General features: G+C 43.5%; 1 protein-coding gene across 9 annotated transcripts in view; it reads left to right on the forward strand.

Annotated features, from left to right (window-relative positions):
* The window catches only part of akap11 (A-kinase anchoring protein 11), a 60,250-nt gene that overhangs the window by 17,721 nt on the left and 23,481 nt on the right, over positions 1 to 19,048 (forward strand). For 4 of the 9 annotated variants that reach the window (XM_021597626.3, XM_021597627.3, XM_090230143.1 and 1 more), the window contains exons 10-14: positions 2,440 to 2,586; positions 4,379 to 4,462; positions 10,456 to 10,502; positions 11,071 to 11,267; positions 11,378 to 16,842. In XM_021597626.3, the coding sequence (XP_021453301.3) occupies positions 2,440 to 2,586; positions 4,379 to 4,462; positions 10,456 to 10,502; positions 11,071 to 11,267; positions 11,378 to 11,557 (655 nt within the window). In that variant the 3' untranslated portion in view covers positions 11,558 to 16,842. Of the gene's footprint in view, positions 1 to 2,439; positions 2,587 to 4,378; positions 4,463 to 10,455; positions 10,503 to 11,070; positions 11,268 to 11,377; positions 16,843 to 19,048 lie in introns of those variants that run through there. The other 5 variants (XM_021597629.3, XM_090230144.1, XM_090230146.1 and 2 more) reach the window with 2 other exon arrangements.

The raw sequence follows: 19,048 nt of genomic DNA on the forward strand, positions 1-19,048 counted from the left end.
TATCCAGGTGTTAGAATGGCCAAGTCAAAGTCCAGACCTGAATCCAATCGAGAATCTGTGGAAATAACTGAAAACTGCTGTTCACAAATGCTCTCCATCCAACCTCACTGAGCTCGAGCTGTTTTGCAAGGAGGAATGGGAAAAAATGTGCAAAACTGATAGAGACATACCCCAAGCGACTTACAGCTGTAATCGCAGCAAAAGGTGGCGCTACAAAGTATTAACTTAAGGGGGCTGAATAATTTTGCACGCCCAATTTTTCAGTTTTTGATTTGTTAAAAAAGTTTGAAATATCCAATAAATGTCGTTCCACTTCATGATTGTGTCCCACTTGTTGTTGATTCTTCACAAAAAAATACAGTTTTATATCTTTATGTTTGAAGCCTGAAATGTGGCAAAAGGTCGCAAAGTTCAAGGGGGCCGAATACTTTCGCAAGGCACTGTATCGAAATAATTACAATTTAGCATTAACACTGGAGTGATAGATGTGCAGAAGATGATGATGTGAACCATGCCTCGAACAGAAGAGATCTCAGAAGACCTGAGATTAAGAATTGTTGACTTACATAAAGCTGGAAAGGGTTACAAAAGTATCTCTAAAAGCCTTGATGTTCATCAGTCCACAGTAGGACAACTTGTCTATAAATGGAGAAAGTTCAGCACTGTTGCTAGTCTCCCTAGGAGTGGCCGTCCTGCAAAGATGACTGCAAGAGCACAGCGCAAAATGCTCAATGAGGTTGTGAAGAATCCTAGAGTGTCAGCTAAAGACTTACAGAAATCCCTGGTACATGCTGGTACATGCTAACATCTCTGTTGACGAGTCTACGATACATAAAACACTAAACAAGAATGGTGTTGATGGAAATACGAATTCCCAAGTTTATCAAGACATTTTTTCAGGAGACTGTAAGGCTCTCTGTCCACCAATTGAAGCTCGACAGAAGTTGAGTGATGCAACAGGACAACGACCCAAAACACAGAAGTAAATCAACAGAATGGCTTCAACAGACGAAAATACGCCTTCTGCCTTCTGTGGCCCAGTCAGTGTCCTGACCTCAACCCGATTTTAAAATGCTGTGGCATGACCTCGAGCGGTTCACACCAGACATCCTAAGAATATTGCTGAACTGAAACCGTTTTGTAAAGAGGAGTGATCCAAAATTCCTCCTGACCGTTGTGCAGATCTGATCCACAACTACAGAAAACATTTGGTTATTGCTGCCGAAGGAGGGTGAACCAGTTATTAAATCCAATCACATACCTTTTCCACCCTGCACTGTGAATGTTTATGCTGTGTGTTCAATAAAGACATGAAAACGTTTAATTGTTTGTGTGTTATTAGTTTAAGCAGTCTGTTTTTGTCTTTTGTTGTGACTTAGATGGATGAAGATCAGAACACATTTTCTGACTAATTCATGCAGAAATCCAGGTCATTCTAAAGGGTCACATACTTTTTGTTACCACTGTACGTGTCCTTGTGGTAAACATGATTTGGGTAAAACGAAGCGCGAATTAAGTATGAATCTCGGTGCATCGTAGCACCATTAGGTGCATAAAGTCGACGTACCCTGTTGCGGCCCACTTTTTGGAAGCAAACCTTCGCTATTTCGGCACTGAACACATCACCCTGTCTAGGAGAGGGGGTGACCTTGACAATGTATTGTTAAAACGAGAGGCTGCCTGGATCTTTAATTTACAGACCCTTTCTCCCTTCAGTCTAAACGTAGACTTTGATCTGAAGCCTTTCTTGTGATTATTGTGATTTTGCTATCCATTGTAAATATTTATAGGCCTATGTAGCCAAATTGAATCTGTGATCGTATGTTATTCATTCATGCGTTTTATATGTTCTATTTATCTATAAATCAACCAATGGAATCAAGCCAAATCTATCCATGATTACAGACACCTGTGTTTCCTTTGACACTGTATAAACTAGTGACACACAGTGTTTGTCATTATACCATGATCGATTGTCTGACCGATTGTCTGTCAACGTTGGTTATTAGGTTAAATGATTGCATCTGAGCTCCTAGTGTGTGGCTCTCCTTTTTTGACAGTTTTTAAGACACAACACCACCACTCTGTGACCAGCGCTAATGTTGCAGAGTACAACCACATGCGGAGACAATTCCTGTAACTTTACATGACTGTTCACTTGGGTTTCCTTATGGGTTAACTGTAATGGTTAGTAATAGGTAAGGCAAGTTCTTGTGACGCACCATATTGGGCAATTCATTGTAGAGTGAGTCCAAACCATTTTTTATTTCTGTATTTGACCAGATTACACAAACATAGTAAAGGAGCCAAGAAGAGGTTCACCATCTTGATAACTAACTATTCTCTGAGTCCCTATGTTGATACTGTTACGAATTTGTATTTCTGTGTATAAAACTGATTTATTAATATGTCTGGTTCCCTCCCCTGTCCCTGTGGTAGTTTCCCAGGCAGGGAGGCCACAGAGTCCTCTGTGTCCCAGCAGCTCAGTCTGAGTGTGGGAGATGACAGCTTGGGCAGCTGGTCCCGCCTCAGCTTCGAGGACGAACACCCTGACGAGACCAGCAGCTTCCTGCACCTCAGCGACAGGTAGAGAACACACCGAACATCATGTAGTCTCAAACTATTCTGCTCTATTCTTTTAGTTTCTCTGAAGGCTAAATTAAATGTCTCTAGTCTAGATTAGCTGACTAATGATTCACCTCTTGAAACACTTCTCTATTGTCTTTGAGCACTGTTGTCTCTCTCACACCAGCGACTGACTCTAACCCATGTTCAATGTCCACAGATGGATAGATATGAGTAGTAGAGCTTTCGACTATGGTTGTGGCATTCAGCCTGGACTTAAATGAATGCTGAAACTAATGAATGCAAGTCAGTCATCACCGTTTTGGCTCCACTGCCAATGAGAAATATATGTATTTTTCAGTTGAGAGGTCAAATGGTGTTTCCCATGTTGTTTTAAGGTGACTGGTGCTTTAGTGATTGGCTGTTTTGATCCTGTGAGACTGAGTTGAGATCGGTACAAGACAGGTTCCTCCATGTTGCCTGTCAGGCTGTAGTTAGCAGGCCTCTGGAGGATATGAAGTCACTAGGTCACTGACAGCAGAATGTATCATTTGGGAACCTCTAGAATAGTGCTATTACACTCTAACCAGGTCTAAATCAGTGCCTGGTTAGAGGAGAATGATTAAGAAAACACAATGGAACTGGCTTTGAGGTCCAGAGTTGAGTTTGAGGGATCTAGTACCTTCCCCTGCCATGAAACGATTAACTTTGATTTGAGCAAATATAGTCTCTCCTCGTGTCAATGTTATAGATTGTTAAATGCCGAGTTCTGCTGAGATTGTTTGAGTAACTGCATAAGGATAATGTCTAGCTTTAAGAGAACTGGCTTTTCCTTTCTGATAGACACACACACACACACACACACACTGGTCTGTTGGTGTGAATCTGGTGTAATGCTCTGAGAGTGACATGGTCTCACCAGTCTATAGTCTCAGGGTAGAGTTCTTGACATTCCAAGTCTCAGCCTGCTATCTCTATTTTACAGACCCAGTACACATGTACACTTCTCTCCCCAGATAGTGAAAAGGAGACTGTGTGAGGAGATCAGCTCGTTACTTTGGCCAACAGCCTGTCTATTTTACAGACCCAGTAGACATGTACACTTCTCTCCCCAGATAGTGAAAAGGAGACTGTGTGAGGAGATCAGCTCGTTACTTTGGCCAACAGCCTAGTGAAAGTATCATAATATTTTCTAAAGGTTGTGTCTGTAGCAGCCTGTCTCTTTCTCTGCCCCAGGCCCTTTCCACAGGAACAAAGTCCATCCATGTGTAATTCATTAGCCTCTCTCCCTTCAAAAGACGTATCCAACCATCTCCCATTTGTCAACAAAATAACCCAGGAAAGGAACGGCTCCATTTGAAAAGTATTCAAACTTTTAACGACCTTTCAGCATACCACTCTCACAAACCACAGCTCAAGAGACACTTCTATTTTAGCTGGGTCATTAATGAGCTAATTGACATAGATGGAGTTATTTTTAGATTTCCACATCATTCTCTACATACCAGAGCAGGTACCAGCCAGCCTGGTAATGGGGACTAATTACAGTGATAGATGTGTTGTGATGGATGTCCTGGTGGAGAATGCAGTGATCTCACATAATTACCAGTCATCAGTTGTTGCTTTGATTGAAAGTTCTTTCAGGACCAAGCCTCACATTTTATTGGGACAACATTAATAATGGATCACTTGTTTTTGCCAGGTAAGAGAGACTTGCTTAGGGAGACCTTTGTGTTTCCAACACCTCAGACTGTGTGTTTGTGTGTGCCCAGTGTTAGCTGCCAGGGTTGAGCAATGGTCTTGTCTCTTGCAGCAATGGGAACAGCAGTAGTTGGAGCAGCCTGGGGTTAGAGGGAGAGGTGTATGAAGACCGCCTGTCCTTCTCTCCCTCTGACAGGTCGGTCCGTACATACAGCTAACCGTGCTGATTCTAACTGCTAGTCTCTTTATAGCTCCAGATCTAGGGTCAGATCCTATCCCCATATCCTAACCTTTACATCATCTGACCCGGTCTCAGTAGTTAGGGCCAACTTCTGCTTATGCCCCCTAATCACTGCATGATGTCAGAGCTGTGATCAGCAAAGCTGTAGAATGTGACTGTGTGTCTGTGTATGAGACAACAGCTTCCACCCTCTACAGATCCCTCTAGATAACCATAGAGGACAGAGCATGTCTTTGTCACAGTGTGTCGCCACTTTGTCGGCACACTAGTGGAATTAGCCTAGGCAATGTAATATGTGTGTGTACAGTGGCAAGAAAAAGTATGTGAACCCTTTGGAATTACCTGGATTTCTGCATAAACTGGTCATCAAATTTGATCTGATCTTCATCTAAGTCACAACAATAGTCAAACATTATGTGCTTAAACTAATAACACACAAATTATTATATTTTTCTTGTCTATATTGAATACATAATTTAAACATTCACAGTGTAGGTTGTAAAAAGTATGTGAACCCCTAGGCTAATGACTTCTCCAAATTCAGGAGTCAGCTAACCCGGAGTCCAATCAATGAGACGAGATTGGAGATGTTGGTTAGAGCTGCCTTGCCCTATAAAAAACACTCACAAAATCTGAGTTTGCTATTCACAAGAAACATTGCCTGATGTGAACCATGCCTCGAACAGAAGAGATCTCAGAAGACCTGAGATTAAGAATTGTTGACTTCCATAAAGCTGGAAAGGGTTACTAAAGTATCTCTAAAAGCCTTGATGTTCATCAGTCCACGGTAGGACAACTTGTCTATAAATGGAGAAAGTTCAGCACTGTTGCTACTCTCCCTAGGAGTGGCCGTCCTGCAAAGATGACTGCAAGAGCACAGCGCAAAATGCTCAATGAGGTTATGAAGAATCCTAGTGTCAGCTAAAGACTTACAGAAATCCCTGGTACATGCTGGTACATGCTAACATCTCTGTTGACGAGTCTACGATACGTAAAACACTAAACAAGAATGGTGTTGATGGGAGGACAACCACAGAAGAAGCCACTGCTGTCCAAAGAAAACACTGCTGCACGTCTGAAGTTTGGAAAAGTGCACCTGGATGTTCCACAGCACTTCTGGCAAAATATCCTGTGAACAGATGAAACTACAGTTGAGTTGTTTGGAAGGAACACACAACACTGTGTGTGGAGAGGAAAAACAGGCCCAGCACATCAACATCAGAACCTCATCCCAACTGTAAAGTATGGTGCAGAGAGCATCATGGTTTGGCGCTGCTTTGCTACCTCAGGGCTTGGACAGTTTGCTATCATCGACAGAAAAATTAATTCCCAAGATTATCAAGACATTTTTCAGGAGACTGTAAGGCTCTCTGTCCACCAATTGAAGCTCGACAGAAGTTGGGTGATGCAACAGGACAACGACCCAAAACACAGAAGTAAATCAACAGAATGGCTTCAACAGACGAAAATACACCTTCTGGGTGGCCCAGTCAGAGTCCTGACCTCAATCCGATTTTAAAATGCTGTGGCATGACCTCGAGCGGTTCACAAGACATCAAGAATATTGCTGAACTGAAACCGTTTTGTAAAGAGGAGTGATCCAAAATTCCTCCTGACCGTTGTGCAGATCTGATCCACAACTACAGAAAACGTTTGGTTATTGCTGCCGAAGGAGGGTGAACCAGTTATTAAATCCAAGGGTTCACATACTTTTCCCACCCTGCACTGTGAATGTTTATGCTGTGTGTTCAATAAAGACATGAAAACGTATAATTGTTTGTGTGTTATCAGTTTAAGCAGACCGTGTCTGTCTTATTGTTGTGACCTAGATGATCAGATCCAATTTTATGACCAATTCATGCAGAAATCCAGGTATTTCCAAAGGGTTCACATACTTTTTGCCACTGTACGTGTGTGTATGCGTAAGCCTACTGCATGTGTCCTGAAGTAGCTGTGGGAAGGGCTGAAGCTGGTTTCTCTGTTTGTCTGCATGCTGCATGTCTGAGTGAGAAGCAGGCACCCTGACCAGAGCTCTCTTCAGACTCTCCTCAACTAGTGGAAACTGATGACAACAGACTCAGTTAAACCTCCCACCCTAGTCCTGCGGTAAGGGATATCTAGCCAGTACACAGTACAATGAGAAAGCCCACCCTACTCCAGGAGGAAAGTCATATCTATATACAGTATAGGCTAGGCAATGGGATAAGTGTAATGGAATCTGTTGTCTGTTGCTCTGGGATCTGTAAATAAATGTACAACTGTAGATGTATTTTTACAGGTTTGCCGCTTGGCACATCACACTGTAAATATTTGTATTATGTACACACTACCGGTCAAAAGTTTTAGAACACCTACTACTCGTTCAAGGGTTTTTCTTTATTTTTTAAAACTATTTTCTACATTGTAGAATAATAGTGAAGACATCAACACTGAAATAACACATGGAATCATGTAGGAACCAAAAACGTGTTCAAATCAAAATACATTTTATGTCAGATTTTTCAAATAGCCACCTTTTGCCATGACAGCTTTGCACACTCTTTGCATTCTCACAACCAGCTTCATGAGGTAGTCACCTGGAATGCATTTCAATTAACGGGTACGCCTTGTTTAAAAGTTAATTTGTGGAATTTCTTTCTTTCATAATGCGTTTGAGCCAATCAGTTGTTGTGACAAGGTAGGAGTGATATATAGAAGATTGTCCTATTTGGTAAAAGATCAAGTCCATATTATAGCAAGAACAACTCAAATAAGCTAAGAGAAATGACAGTCCATCATTACTTTAAGACATGAAGGTCAGTCTTCAAGTGCAGTTGCAAAATCCATCAAGAGCTATGATGAAACTGGCACTCATGAAGACCACCACAGGAAAGGAAGACAGAGAGTTACCTCTGCTGCAGAGGATAAGTTCATTAGAGTTATTACCAGCCTCTGAAATTGCAGCCCAAATAAATGCTTCAGAGTTCAAGTAACAAACACATCTCAACATCAACTGTTCAGAGGAGACTGTGTGAGTCAGGCCTTTATTGGTTTAATTGCAGAAAATAAACCACTATTAAAGACTACCAATATAAAGAAGAGACTTGCTTGGGCCATGAAACACGAGCAATGGACATTAGACCGGTGGAAATTTGTCCTTTGGTCTGGAGTCCAAATTGGAGATTTTTGGTTCTAACCCCATGTCCTTATGTGGATGAACGGATGATCTCTGCATGTGTATTTCCCGCCGTAAAGCATGGAGGAGGTGGTGTTATGGTGTGGGGGTGCTTGGCTGGCGGCACTGGGATTCATTTAGAATTCAAGGCACACTTAACCAGCATTGCTACCGCAGCGATACGCCATCCCATCTGGTTTGCGCTCATTTGTTTTTCAACAGGACAATGACCCAAAACACCTCCATGCTGTGTAAGGGCTATTTGACCAAGAAGGAGAGTGATGGAGAGCGCTGCATCAGATGACCCGGTGTCCACAATCCCTGTACCTCAACCCAATTGAGATGGTTTGGGATGAGTCGGACCGCAGAGTGAAGGGAAAGCAGCCAACAAGTGCTCAGCCTATGTGGGAACTTCAAGGCTGTTGGAAAAGCATTCCAGGTGAAGCTGGTTGAGAGAATGCCAAGCGTGTGCAAAGCTGTCAAGGCAAAGGGTTGCTATTTGAAGAATCTTAAATATATTTTGATTTGTATAACACTTTTTGGGTTACAACATGATTCCATATGTGTTATTTCATAGTTTTGATGTCTTCACTATTATTCTACAATGTGAAAATAAAGAAAATCCCATGAATGAGTAGGTGTTGTAAAACTTTTGACCGGTAGTGAATATACAGTAGAGATATGGAAAGTATGATTTTATAAATCCTTAGGCATTACATGTAATCTCCTGCTAATGGTTAAGCATAGAAGCTCTGACTGTTTCCACTGTAAGGGTCAGTTGGGGAGAGCTAAAGTCAGGGGACCGGGAGAGATGAGCATGCTGGGAGTTGCTGATCATAAATCAAATTATCGACACCGACCATACCAATCCTTTATTGCATGGATTATGCTGATATTGTTCATTACAAGAAGTAACCTGTACTAGAGAAATGTGAAGTTTGGAAATGAAATAAATGTACTAATATGGGTGATTGTTAACGGGACAATTGATGGCTACAACCATCAAACTCATTACTGTTATTAACTTTTTATCGTTATCGCATTAATTCAGGCAATTTATCGTGATGTGGATTTTTGTCAATGTCGCCCAGGTCTAGTTCACTAATGTAATGTCCCAGGTCTAGTTCACTAATGTAATGTCCCAGGTCTAGTTCACTAATGTAATGTCCCAGGTCTAGTTCACTAATGTAATGTCCCAGGTCTAGTTCACTAATGTAATGTCCCAGGTCTAGTTCACTAATGTAATGTCCCAGGTCTAGTTCACTAATGTAATGTCCTAAGGAATAGATAGGACTGCAGACGGAAGTAGAGCACTATAACCTATTTGGAATTCAGATTTGCTATATGCTAATTTGCATGTTGGGAGCTGTGGTCTGTCTCGCAGTATCCTCTTGCATGCTGTGTGGCTCCAGAGTCTGCCTGCTCCCTCTCCCTCTATCTGCTCTCTCTCTCTCTTCTTCCTCTATCTGCTCTCTCTCTCTCTTCTTCCTCTATCTGCTCTCTCTCTCTCTCTCTCTCTCTCTCTCTCTCTCTCTCTCTCTCTCTCTCTCTTCTTCCTCTATCTGCTCTCTCTCTCTCTTCTTCCTCTATCTGCTCTCTCTCTCTTCTTCCTCTATCTGCTCTCTCTCTCTCTTCTTCCTCTATCTGCTCTCTCTCTCTTCTTCCTCTATCTGCTCTCTCTCTCTCTTCTTCCTCTATCTGCTCTCTCTCTCTTCTTCCTCTATCTGCTCTCTCTCTCTTCTTCCTCTATCTGCTCTCTCTCTCTCTTCTTCCTCTATCTGCTCTCTCTCTCTTCTTCCTCTATCTGCTCTCTCTCTCTTCTTCCTCTATCTGCTCTCTCTCTCTCTTCTTCCTCTATCTGCTCTCTCTCTCTCTTCTTCCTCTATCTGCTCTCTCTCTCTTCTTCCTCTATCTGCTCTCTCTCTCTCTTCTTCCTCTATCTGCTCTCTCTCTCTCTTCTTCCTCTATCTGCTCTCTCTCTCTCCTTCCTCTATCTGCTCTCTCTCTCTCTTCTTCCTCTATCTGCTCTCTCTCTCTTCTTCCTCTATCTGCTCTCTCTCTCTCTTCTTCCTCTATCTGCTCTCTCTCTCTTCTTCCTCTATCTGCTCTCTCTCTCTCTTCTTCCTCTATCTGCTCTCTCTCTCTTCTTCCTCTATCTGCTCTCTCTCTCTCCTTCCTCCTCTCTCTCTCTCTCTCCTTCCTCTATCTGCTCTCTCTCTCTCTCTCTCTTCTTCCTCTATCTGCTCTCTCTCTCTCTTCTTCCTCTATCTGCTCTCTCTCTCTTCTTCCTCTATCTGCTCTCTCTCTCTCTTCTTCCTCTATCTGCTCTCTCTCTCTCCTTCCTCCTCTCTCTCTCTCTCTCTCCTTCCTCTATCTGCTCTCTCTCTCTCTCTCTCTTCTTCCTCTATCTGCTCTCTCTCTCTCCTTCCTCCTCTCTCTCTCTCTCTCTCCTTCCTCTATCTGCTCTCTCTCTCTCTCTCTCTCTTCTTCCTCTATCTGCTCTCTCTCTCTCTCCTTCCTCTATCTGCTCTCTCTCTCTTCTTCCTCTATTTGCTCTCTCTCTGCTCTCTGCTCTCTCTCCTCTCTCCTCTCTGCTCTCTTCTCTCTTCTCTCTCTCCTCTCTGCTCTCTTCTCTCTTCTCTCTTCTCTCTTCTCTCTTCTCTCCTCTCTCTCCTCTCTCTGCTCTCTCTGCTCTCTCTTCTTCCTCTATCTGCTCTCTCTCTCTTTTCTCTGTGTCTACAATGGTCCTGTGCTGGTCAGTTCTCTTACTAGTGTAATATTTCTCACTCCACAGCGAAGGCACTGAGGACAAGGAGCTCGAGACCAAGGATGAATCATGCGGTATGACAGTTACTTCTATCATTAACTGCACCGGATATCGGTGGCAAATAGGCTGCTTTATATTATCCTAGTCATTTCTACATGAAGCATTTGATAGTAACTTGGTTCCTATCAGCTACAAACAGTACATACCTTACCATGTTGCACAGCCACACTACAAACAGTACCACCTCAGCATGCACCTGAGCATCATGAAGACATATCCCTGTCCTTCTAAGTCCTGTGTGGTGATACGTAGTTCCCTGCCATAGATTAAGAGTGGTTAGACTAGGAGACTTGGCCCTGTGTGTGTCTGTGCTGCTAGGAGGGGAATTCACCCACCGCCCACACATTCAGCCAAACTGCCACTCATTCATCTATTCTGCCTGAGGTCTCTGCCTGTCAGACCAGATTCCCCAGTGGACTGAGGGGTTAAGGCTCCAGGCTGTGTCAGACCCGGGCCCATTCAGCCAAGTGGGGGAGGGAGTGTGGGAAACAGGCTTGGCCCACCACCAGAGGAGAGGAAACACGACTGTCAGACAGAGACAGGAGTGGGAGGAAGCTGATATCTCTTCTCTCCCCCTTTCAGGTTCAGTGCGTGTGGGCCAGGCTCCTGCTTACAGGCACCTCCTGGTGGTAAATTCTGAGCTCAGGGAGATGACTCCTGACCCACAGCACATGACCTTTGACCCCCAGCTCAGGAGCATGCTGCAGTGGGCGGCGGCCTCCATGGCTGACCTGCCCATGGTTCAGCTGAGTCCTAGTGGCAGCAGGGAGCTGCAGCAGGTGAGTAACCTTAACCCACGACCAAAGGATTACACACACAGTGGTACCTCAGTCTTTACTGCGGTGTATTAGTTACTGCTTGCTGAGCTGTGTTCTGTCTGCCCTTCCAGCTGCCTGCGGTGGTCAAGAGGCTGAAGGAGAGGGAGTGGAAGGTGGGAGAGCTGCTCCAAGCCCTGCTGCGTTACTGTGAGGAGACCCAAACACACACCCCACCCCAGTCTGAACACGGAGAGGCGGGGAGAGCATCCCACCACACTCCCCTCTTCCAGTGGATCCTGGAGCACGCTTAGGCTCACTGCACCTCTCCTACCTCCCCTCCCTCCTTACCTCGCCCCAACACTACTTACTGTACAGTATATCTGTGAAGCCTGCTACATAGTGAGCACTACCTGTTAAACTAATGAACCCTATGAAGATTCCCATCACTTCTCAGTGATGTGCAGCGTACCTGCCAAACCCCGAACCCCCATTCTAGCCGCCTCATATCGTGGATCCTGTCCCTTATAGGGCTGTACCCCCATCGTTACCCAGAGGGCGCTATTAAAAACAGCAATTCTTATTATTTTGTGCGTATGTGGGCATATTGCATACCGTAACTGAAAGCAATTGTGTATTTTCTTCTCTCTTCTCTGGTTTTGTTGTGGTTGTTTTTAAAGGGATTCTTCTGGATTGTCTATTCCCTCAGTCAGATGAACACCCGGATAGCGTTGGCGCAATGACTGGGAGTCTATGGTATCTACTAGCATGCCAGCAGTTACCCATAGACATCCACTCATTGCACTAATACTAGTTAGCATCTTTCAAACTGCACGCAGAGGCATATCTGGTATCCATTGGTTTATTTGACTCTTCATTGCCAAAATCCCAAAGTATCCCTTTAATATTGGTCTGTATATCACAGGTTGATTAGTCTGCTGTCGTTGACGACTGGCTTTGTTAAAGCGTTCCTACCCTGGTGCTACAGAGTAACTTTAACCTTCTGTTACAGGGGAGGGCGAGAGAGTAACCTTAACCTCTGTTACAGACAGTAACCTTCTGTTACAGGGGAGGGTGAGAGAGTAACCTTAACCTCTGTTACAGACAGTAACCTTCTGTTACAGGGGAGGGCGAGAGAGTAACTTTAACCTCTGTTACAGACAGTAACCTTCTGTAACCTTCTGTTAGGGGGAGAGCGAGAGAGTAACCTTTGTTACAGGGGGAGGGCGAGAGAGTAACCTTAACCTCTGTTACACAGAGAAAGGGGAACATGACAGATGTACGGACCTGAACCATGTTAGATCGAGAGCTCGGGGTAGAGAAATGTCAGTGAAAGGGAGAGGAGGGAGAAAGAGATGAATGTGTTTTCTGTTAGGGAATCCCCATAGCTGCAGGCCAGATGATGTCATCACCTTAGCTCTCCTCTGTGGTGGTGTTTCCACATGATTAGGGACCAACGACACTCACATGTTGATTTTAACCCCTTCACCATGAGTAGAACTGAGTTTAAGATCACATGTTGATTTTAACCCCTTCACCATGAGTAGAACTGAGTTTAAGATCACATGTTGATTTTAACCCCTTCACCATGAGTAGAACTGAGTTTAAGATCACATGTTGATTTTAACCCCTTCACCATGAGTAGAACTGAGTTTAAGATCACATGTTGATTTTAACCCCTTCACCATGAGTAGAACTGAGTTTAAGATCACATGTTGATTTGAACCCCTTCACCATGAGTAGAACTGAGTTTAAGATCACATGTTGATTTGAACCCCTTCACCATGAGTAGAACTGAGTTTAAGATCACATGTTGATTTGAACCCCTTCACCATGAGTAGAACTGAGTTTAAGATCACATGTTGATTTGAACCCCTTCACCATGAGTAGAACTGAGTTTAAGATCACATGTTGATTTGAACCCCTTCACCATGAGTAGAACTGAGTTTAAGATCACATGTTGATTTGAACCCCTTCACCATGAGTAGAACTGAGTTTAAGATCACATGTTGATTTGAACCCCTTCACCATGAGTAGAACTGAGTTTAAGATCACATGTTGATTTGAACCCCTTCACCATGAGTAGAACTGAGTTTAAGATCACATGTTGATTTGAACCCCTTCACCATGAGTAGAACTGAGTTTAAGATCACATGTTGATTTGAACCCCTTCACCATGAGTAGAACTGAGTTTAAGATCACATGTTGATTTGAACCCCTTCACCATGAGTAGAACTGAGTTTAAGATCACATGTTGATTTGAACCCCTTCACCATGAGTAGAACTGAGTTTAAGATCACATGTTGATTTGAACCCCTTCACCATGAGTAGAACTGAGTTTAAGATCACATGTTGATTTGAGAAGATAATTGTTTACAACATATGAGTGGTTTCAATATAATGGGTCACATTACATGATATAATATCTACGTGTCTACTATGTTCTAAGTGTAAAACACACAATGAACCTAGCAGCAGATTTGTTTTTATCAAACATTTTATTTCTAAAGGATGTTACTAAGATTTACGATTTGAAGTGAAATATGAGAAACTGCTCTATTATATGAAGGAAGCCTTGATTATCAGTCAGCTGTATGTTGCCATTAGCTACAGTAGAGACTTCCTACTATAGCGTGCGTGTTTTATCCATGTGATGCACTGGTTGTCTAGAAGGGCCTTGTCCACTGCTGGGAACATCCTATGACACACACAGTATATGTCCTAATTAAAGACATGTTCTCAGTCTGCATCTCTCAACCACAACTGATCGGTTTATAGCTCAGTGCACACACACAGCTTAGGGAATCTGACCCCCGCAACTTCCCTCTCTTACCCCCAACACAAACACACACACACACACACATCCTGCACTACTCCTGCTATGAATGCACTTTTAGGGAGGTGAGGACGGGCATTTCCACTCTGGTTGCCCCAGGCTTCTGCCTCCTTATAGATGATACCACAACGTGATGACACTTCTGAGTGAGTGGCCCCATATCCTGTTAAGGTTAACCTTAGTCACACACAGTCAGTCAACCACAGTAGCCAACATGCACACAGACCCTAAAGGAATCTCTGGCGTTGTGACACGCTGTTATGATGATTTGTATTAAGGGAATTTCAGACAATGTGAAATTATGGGGATATTGACCATGCTGTGGCATCTCTACGCTGTATTATAAACTGGGTGGTTCAAGCCCTGAATGCTGATTGGCTGACAGTCCGTATACCACGGGTATGACAAAGCATTTGTTTTTACTGTTCTAATTACGTTGTCAACCAGTTTAAAACAGTAATAAGGCACCTCGGGGGTTTGTTGTTTATGGCCAATATACCACGGCTAAGGGCTGTATCCAAGCACTCTGCGTTGCGTTGTGCCTAAGAACAGCCCTTAGCCGTGGTATATTGGCCATATACCACAGCCCTTATCCCTTATTGCTTAAATATACCATGGCCTGCATGCCCACATTGAACAGTTGATGGCTGTTCTGCTGCTGCCGTCACTGTAACAACCGAACAGATTCTAGTTCATTAACCCTTTGAGGAGGGAGATCTTAGAACAGTCTTGGTATTATAATATGACATTTCAATGTCTGCATTAGCAGGCCTTTGTGCTGTGATCAATTACAACCAGCATGCCTGTACGTACTCCTGAAATGGTTCATTTCTATATTTCTGCACTGTACTCTAGCTACATCATCAGCAGTCGTTCTGTGTCTAGTAGCAGCATGGCCTGATCCTCATGCTCTTCATCACTTGAATATTATTATATTGACATGCCTGTCCTTGAACGAGCCCCAGTGACACTTCAGCTGTACATATCCCCAGTTAAAACTCCCTGACAGCATACAGTATAGACTCCCCGTTGTCAAACTCCCTGACAGCATACAGTATAGACTCCCCGTTGTCAAACTCCCTGTCAGCATACAGTATAGACTCCACGTCAAACTCCCTGACAGCATACAGTATAGACTCCCCATTGTCAAACTCCCTGACAGCATACAGTATAGACTCCACGTTGTCAAACTCCCTGTCAGCATACAGTGTAGACTCCCCGTTGTCAAACTCCCTGACAGCATACAGTATAGACTCCACGTTGTCAAACTCCCTGTCAGCATACAGTATAGACTCCACGTTGTCAAACTCCCTGACAGCATACAGTATAGACTCCACGTTGTCAAACTCCCTGACAGCATACAGTATAGACTCCATGTTGTCAAACTCCCTGACAGCATACAGTATAGACTCCACGTTGTCAAACTCCCTGACAGCATACAGTATAGACTCCCCGTTGTCAAACTCCCTGACAGCATACAGTATAGACTCCCCGTTGTCAAACTCCCTGAGAGCATACAGTATAGACTCCATGTTGTCAAACTCCCTGACAGCATACAGTATAGACTCCCCGTTGTCAAACTCCCTGACAGCATACAGTATAGACTCCCCGTTGTCAAACTCCCTGACAGCATACAGTATAGACTCCCCGTTGTCAAACTCCCTGAGAGCATACAGTATAGACTCCCCGTTGTCAAACTCCCTGACAGTATACAGTATAGACTCCCCGTTGTCAAACTCCCTGACAGCATACAGTATAGACTCCCTGTTGTCAAACTCCCTGACAGCATACAGTATAGACTCCCCGTTGTCAAACTCCCTGACAGCATACAGTATAGACTCCCCGTTGTCAAACTCCCTGACAGCATACAGTACAATAGAAGGCCACTGCTGATTCCTTATGTATTAACACTGATTCTCTGAGCTGCCAAATGTTGCTGATCCATGTGAAATATGAAGGATATGTTTAATTGTTTATAACCTTAATGTATCTGAACGCTTAATCAAAAGTACTTTAAAAGTTGTAATAAAAAACACATTCCCAAAATGTATAGGGGAAAAGTAGATATTAATAGGAGAAAATCTATGTAATCAAAGAGGAATGTATGGAGGAGAGAGTATATAGAACCTGTAAGAGTTAGCCAACTATGCCACATTATAATACAGTTTCCAGAGTCTCTGATGGGGATTGTAAACATATAGACAGCTCATCTGTCGGGCCTTCCTGTATCAATCACTGTATTTATTGTACCTGTACATTCCTATGTTTTCCTTCACAGGCCACCTGTCTGGCCGCCTGTCTGGCCTCCTGTCGGGCCACCTGTCGGGCCACCTGTCGGGCCTTCCTGTATCAATCACTGTATTTATTGTACCTGTACATTCCTATGTTTTCCTTCACAGGCCACTTGTCTGGCCGCCTGCCTGCCGCTAGGTGTTATTTAAAGCTGAATGTGCGGTATCAGATGTTCTATCAGGTGTATAGGTCTGTTTTGTTACTGTCAGTGCTGCAGTGTTACTATCATCCTGTCTTGCACAGCAGAAGGCAACCTGTGTTTACTCGATCCTGTATTTTTCCTGCTTCTTTGTAAAATCTTGTCAAATAAGGTATTTAATGCTAATTTATGTAAGTTATAACAGTGAGTCCACTACTAAACCCCTTCTACTGACATTGCTAAAAAGCTGACACATTCTAAGCTTGACGTCAAAGCACTATTTGTCATTGTTTAAGCTGTGTGTAACAATAAAGCTTTTTCATGTGCTCTGATATCCTGATTCTGCCTAATTACCTACCTAGTATACATATTTGTGTGGTGTAGAGAATGTTGTCACTTGTAGGCTATGCTAGAAACCATTAAAATTGACTTTCTGTAAGACTTGCTTTTGGTCTTGCATACACCTCGTCCAGGTGTTTTGGGATTATTTTGGAGTGGGGGGGGGTGCTTTTTCTCAGAACTGCCATTCAAACAAGCAGTCACTTTGCTTGCATCATGTCAACGGTTGTACCACAAAAACGGATCATTTGTAATACTAAGAAGAAACAGTGAGATTACTTAACCAATCCAAACTCTTCTGTTCCTGAAAAAGTGTTTTTCGTACGTGTTTATTCATCCATGCTGCCACACAGACAGACATTGTTGGTACTGTATGTAATTACACATGGTTTCCCTCCCATCCATATGTCTGTAATTAGGCATTAGTGTTACAGCACAATGCTGAGGGCCTGTCAGTGTGCTGTTCTGCCCCAGAGGCCTGAGATGAATGGTAGCTAGTGTCTGTCTGTCTTTCTGACAGGAGGGGGAGAAAGATAATTGCAGGCTTATCGCTGTGATACACAAGCTTTGGAATGTGACAGAGAGGCACATCTCTGCCAGTCAGAGAAGCCTGGATTTTCAAGTGGGACCAAGTGAATGAAACTTGCGCTGCAATGAGGATTTACACATCTTTATTATAGTCTGTCAGCACCTCATGTTATAGGGTGTGCGCTCTTATTTGATCATGGACATCGGACTCCTCCTCTGGGCCTGAGCGGCGCATGTGCAACCAACTGATTTATTGGAACCACAAAGTTCTGTTAGTCAGCGCCTCACCCTCTCGGGTGCGTATTCTGTTATTTACATTATTGACATCTGACTCTCAGGCTGTGACTGGTGTGGTCTGCCTCTGACGTCAGACAGGCTGGGCCCAGGTCTGGAATTCACCCCTGGGTCGGCTGTGATTCAACAGGCCAGTGACATCACTTCCCTCCCTACACCAACAAACGGCAAGGTTGTGGGGAGAGACCACTGGAGAGGAGGAGGGGGGTTTAAGTCAGGCCTATGTAATCCATTACATACAGGCTCAAGGCTTTGTGTCTGTGAGGGGAACTCCAGCTACATCATCTATCCATCTATTTTTAAATCTATTTTCCTTTATTCTTTTCCAGTAACCCTACTACCCCTCCCTGAATTGGATTAAAATAATGAGCAATAACACTTAGGCTTTTACTTTCAACTTATACATACTATATACATTTTACAGACACAATGTATTTTACAATACTTTTGTTTTTACTCCTATTCCTCAACCCCTCCCATCTACAGTGGGGCAAAAAAGTATTTAGTCAGCCACCAATTGTGCAAGTTCTCCCACTTAAAAAGATGAGAGGCCTGTAATTTTCATCATAGGTACACTTCAACTAAGACAGACAAAATGAGGGGAAAAAATCCAGAAAATCACATTGTAGATTTTTTTATGAATTTATTTGCAAATGATGGTGGAAAATACGTATTTGGTCAATAACAAATACTTTGTTTATATACCCTTTGTTGGCAATGGCAGAGGTCAAACGTTTTCTGTAAGTCTTCACAAGGTTTTCACACACTGCTGGTATTTTGGCCCATTCCTTCATGCAGATCTCCTCTAGAGCAGTGATGTTTTGGGGCTGTTGCTGGACAACACGGACTTTCAACTCCCTCCAAAGATTGTCTATGGGGTTGAGATCTGGAGACTGGCTAGGCTACTCCAGGACCTTGAAATGCTTCTTACGAAGCCACTCCTTCGTTGCCTGGGCGGTGTGTTTGGGATCATTGTCATGCTGGATGACCCAGTCACGTTTCATCTTCAATGCCCTTGCTGATGGTAGGCTTTGTTACTTTGGTCCCAGCTCTCTGCAGGTCATTCACTAGGTCCCCCCGTGTGGTTCTGGGATTTTTGCTCACCGTTCTTGTGATCATTTTGACCCCACGGGGTGAGATCTTGCTTGGACCTCCAGATCGAGGGAGATTATCAGTGGTCTTGTATGTCTTCCATTTCCTAATAATTGCTCCCACAGTTGATTTCTTCAAACCAAGCTGCTTACCTATTGCAGATTCAGTCTTCCCAGCCTGGTGCAGGTCTACAATTTTGTTTCTGGTGTCCTTTGACAGCTCTTTGGTCTTGGCCATAGTGGAGTTTGGAGTCTGACTGTTTGAGGTTGTGGACAGGTGTCTTTT

This window comes from Oncorhynchus mykiss, chromosome 3 (assembly GCF_057628025.1).
Source record: "Oncorhynchus mykiss isolate SJ-2025 chromosome 3, ASM5762802v1, whole genome shotgun sequence".
Taxonomy (NCBI): Eukaryota; Metazoa; Chordata; class Actinopteri; order Salmoniformes; family Salmonidae; genus Oncorhynchus; species Oncorhynchus mykiss.